Source organism: Solanum lycopersicum, chromosome 5, assembly GCF_036512215.1.
Source record: "Solanum lycopersicum chromosome 5, SLM_r2.1".
Lineage (NCBI taxonomy): Eukaryota > Viridiplantae > Streptophyta > Magnoliopsida > Solanales > Solanaceae > Solanum > Solanum lycopersicum.
In genome coordinates this window covers 40,158,463-40,163,287 of record NC_090804.1, presented here as the reverse complement: position 1 = coordinate 40,163,287, position 4,825 = coordinate 40,158,463, and the positions used below count along the sequence as shown (strand labels likewise).

The 4,825-nt window shown below is 39.1% G+C and overlaps 1 protein-coding gene across 1 annotated transcript; it reads right to left on the bottom strand.

Moving 5' to 3' along the window:
* Positions 1-659: 659 nt before the first annotated feature.
* Positions 660-1,165, bottom strand: LOC138348806 (uncharacterized). The gene is made up of 2 exons (XM_069298385.1): positions 1,085-1,165; positions 660-1,010 (listed from the first exon to the last, which is right to left on the bottom strand). Exons 1-2 carry the CDS (start codon positions 1,163-1,165, stop codon positions 660-662), a joined length of 432 nt encoding a protein of 143 aa, XP_069154486.1.
* Positions 1,166-4,825: the final 3,660 nt, after the last annotated feature.

The following is a 4,825-nucleotide window of genomic DNA, read 5'->3' as shown; positions in this document are numbered from 1 at the left end:
GATGCTTAATATGAGGTAAAGATAAGGTTTAGTAAAACAAGCAACACACGTAGCCGGACCAAGGTGCGGAGTGAAATTCTCTAGATGCCGGACCAAGGATTCAGAGATACCTAACTTATTACTTTGCCTGCAAGATACTAGGAAAGGATTGTTATAGCTATAATTACCGAGTTAGGAGCCTGTGGGGAACACTTACACCCCAGTCACTCTTATTACTTGATTAAACTCCAATACTTGAACCTTTCACTTGTTTACTTTAATTTAGCTACTTTCTTTCATTAATAAAACCCCCCTTTAGTTATTTGTTTTCGGGAAATAATTGACTAAATAAAATTAATAATAGAGTACAGTTAAGTCTGAACTATTTTCCTCGTGGGAACGATCCCAACCTCACTAATTGGGTTATTTACTTGATGCGACTTCTTTTACTTTGTTTCGAGAAGTAAATTTGAGCGTATCAGTATAATCAATGATGGATCACCCAATCACTTTTTCAACTTAGAAATATGGAATACTGGATGAATCGCTGCTAACTGTTGGGGTAACTGCAACTCATAAGGTACATTGCCAACTCTCTTGGAGATTCTGTAAGGACCAATATAATGGGGATTCTTACCAAACCACACAACACTCTTCATGGGTCGAACTATCAGATATACCTAATCATCCACCTCAAACTCCAGAGGACTTCTTCTAACATCTGTGTAGGACTTTTGACGATTCTTTGCTGTTTTCAATATTTCTTGAATCACCTTCACCTTCTCGTGAACTAGATCTGGTCCTATCAACCCTGCTTCACCAACTTTGAACCACCCAATAGGAGATCTGCATTTTCTCCCACAAAGAGCTTTATATGGAGCCATGTAGATGCTTGAATGGTAATTGCTGTTGTAAGCAAACTCAATGAGAGGTACCTGATCATCCCAATTCTCTTTGAAGTCAATCACACAAGCTCTCAACATGTCTTCCAAAGTCTGGATGCTTAAGTTCACCTTTGAAGCCAAACCTTTCTAGAAAGATTTCCAGAATTGTGCAGTAAATTGTGATACTCTATTTTGGAAACCATAACTCCGTGAAGTCTTACCACTTCTTGAAGGTACATTTTAGCATAATCCTCGGCCAAATCTGTAGTCTTTACCAGTAAAAAGTGGGCTGATTTTGTCATTTTATTGACAATTACCCAAATAGAATTATGTTTTCTGCGAGATCTTGGCAAGTCTATGATGAAGTCCATATTAATCATATCCCACTTTCATTCTGGAAGTTCTATAGTCTGAGCCAAACCTCCCAGTCTTTGGTGTTCTACTTTTACTTGTTGGCAATTGGGGAACTAGGCAACAAACTCAACAATGCCCTTCTTTATACATTCCCACCAATACATTTCTCTCAAATTTTGGTACATATCTTTGTGGAGCCCGGATGAATGGAATATCTGGAGGTATGAGATCACTTCATGATCTTCTCTTGGAGACCATCCACCCTAGGTATGCTCAACCTACCTTGATACTTTAGCACACCATCTCCCCCTTGTTCAAAAGCTAATACTTTGTGGTTATGAATATTTGACTTTAAGTCAAACAAAATGGGATCTTGGTCTTGTTTCTCTTTCACCTTTGACACTAATGATAACTCAACTTGATTGATCACCATTATCCCTCCTTCAATGGAATCCATAAGTGTGAATCCAGGCATACAAGTTTGTGCACATCTTTAGCTAACTCCCTCTTTTCTTCCTCGACATTGGCGGTACTCCCCATGAATAATTAGCTTAAAGCATCAGCAACCACATTATCCTTACTTGGATGGTAAAGAATACTCATGTCATAATCCTTGAGTAGTTCTAACCACCTCTTGTCTCTAAGATTGAGCTCATCTGGGTGAACACATATTGTAGGATCTTGTGGTTAGTGAATATATCTACATGAACATTGTAAAAATAGTGACATCATATCTTCAAGGCGAAAACCACCAAAGCCAACTCTAAGTCATGGGTTGGATAGTTCTTCTCATGGACCTTCAACTATTTGGAGGCATAAGCTATAACCTTTCCATTATGCATTAAAGCACAACCCAAATCAACTCTTGATGCATCACAATACACAACAAAACCTTGAGTACCCTCTGGTAGAGTCAAAACCAGAGCGGTAGTCAATCTCTTTTTCAAGTCTTGAGAGCTTTTCTCACAAGCTTCAGACCATTGAAACTAGACTATCTTCTGAGTCTACATAGTCAAGGGAGACGAGATAGATGAAAACCCTTTAACAAGTCTCATATAATAGCTACCCAAACCCAAGAAACTCCTTATATCTGTTGGATATGTGGGTCTAGGCCAACTCTGGACTGCTTCAATCTTTTGGGTATCAACTCTAATCCCATCACGAAAAACAATGTGGCCCAAGAATGCCACATACCTAAGCCAAAACTCACACTTGGTGCACTTGGCATATAGCTCCTTATCTTTCAAAATCTACAGAATAGTTATGAGGTGACTGACACGATCTTAATTATTGCATGAATAAACCAGTACTTCATCTACAAAGACGATGACAAACATATCTAAATAAGGTTTGAAGACTCTGTTCATAAGATCCATGAATAATGCAGCCACATTGGTCAAACAAAAGGACATAACCAGAAATTCATAATGCCCATATTTGGTTCTAAAAGTTGTCTTTGGAATATCACATTCCCTAACTTTCAACTGGTGGTAGGATGATTTCACATCGATTTTTGAGAAGCAAGAAGCACCCTGAAACTGGTCGAAAAGATCATCTATCCTTGGAAGAGGATACTTATTCTTGATGGTAACCTTATTCAAATGAAAATAATCCATACACATTCTAATAGAACCTACTTTCTTACTCACAAATAAGACCGAAGAGCCCCAAGGTGTGACACTTGGTCAAATAAAGAATTTGTCTAATAAATATTTTGATTGTTCTTTAAGCTATTTTCACTTTGCTGGTGTCATTCTATATGGAGGAATAAATATTAACAAGTATCGGGAATAATGTCTATGCCGAAGTATATTTCTCTTTCAGGAGGGACTCTGGGTAGATCATCAGGAAAAAAATCTGGAAACTCTTTCATTATAGGAACTGACTGGAGGGAAGGTACCTCAACACTTTAGTCATTAACTCAGACTAAGTGATAGATACAACCCTTTGAAACTAACTTCCTTGCCTTAAGATACGAAATGTGACGACCCTTAGGCACTCTGAACTTTTACTCCACTCTATGACTAGCTCATTTGAAATTAGAAACTTGACAATTCGAGTTCTGCAATCTATTGATGCATAACAGGCATGGAACCAGTCCATACCAAGAATCACATCAAAATCTACCATGTCCTAACTCTATTAAATCAGTCATAGTACTCTTGTGACAGATGAAAGTAGGACAATCACGGTAGACTCTTACTGCTAGAATGGATTCACCAACATGTATGGAAATACTGAATGGTTCGCTAAGTTGGTCATGAATAATTTCAAAGTTCATAGCAACATAGGGAGTTAGAAAAGATAAACTCGCTCTGGGTCTAACAATGCATAAATAGTAAAGTCAAAGACTCAAATCATACCAGTGACTCTTGGCGATTTTTGAGAGCACACAAGCAGTTTGTTCCTCCGCTAGCACCAGAAGTAGCTTCCCTAGGTGCAAACCTATCTTGTGGAGAAGACGATAAACACTAAACTATATTATTCCTATTACCACCGCATGGCTTGGTCATTCGAAATACTCTCATAAAATGCCTAGTCTGATCGCACTTGAAACAACTCGCTGAGCCTTCATGACAAATGTAAGAGTGATTTCTACCACACTTGGCGCAGGCTGAAGGCTTACTTCCTCTTTGCGCCATTACCTTGAGACTAGGCTGGTCTAGCCTTGAAGTTATACGAATTCTGGCCATTATACTCAACTCTATTTATGGGAGTACGTGCACTAGCAGATGATGGTGCATACCTCTTTTGTTTATGAAATTGTGGTCCACTCAAACCACCCTTCTGTTGACCAGATTCATTCCCAATCTTAGATTTCTTGTTCTTGTACTCCTCTCTATCCCTCAGATTTTCTTTTCAACTTGTTGCACATAGACCATTAACCTTGAAATGTCCATATCCCCAATCAACATTGCAGACCTACCTTCTTTTCTTGAAGCACGACCCGAACCAGCAACAAACAAGCTCATTATGCTCCTCATATCTTGAATAATTTCCAGAGTATTGCGAGACAGTTGAGTGAACTTCAACCCATACTTATGAACGCTCAAGGAGTCCTTTTTTAGATTAAGGAACTCCCGTACCTTCGCCTCCTTCAGTTCTCAGGGAAAGAACCTCCCTAAGAAATCCTTTTTAAAACAAGCCCATCTTGAATTCAATGCATCCTCATCTCGGCCTTCCTTTCACAGGTCGAACCAAGTCCTATCTACATTCTTCAAGTGATATGCATCTAGGTCAGCTCTTTCAGTATCGGCGACATGCATCACCTCAAACACCTTCTTCAGTTCTTACACAGAGTTTTTCGGATCCTCAATAGTGCTTGAACCAGAAAAAATTTAGGGAATTCTTCATTAAGAATTCCCAAATCCTCATATTTTCAGACCTTTTTTTATCGATCTCTCCTTTGTTGCCTGACTTAGTTAGTCAACACTTGGTGTAGCATTCGGATGACCTCGCGGAACTCAGCATTCGTGATTTCCCCCTGAGGTTTCACATTCTGTGCATTTGGTACTTCTAGTTCCTCGACATCCCTTGTGGATGGTCTGTCAACCTCTGACTGCTCTTCATGGAGGCATAATATTTTGAAATGCGCGTAAGCATGAATT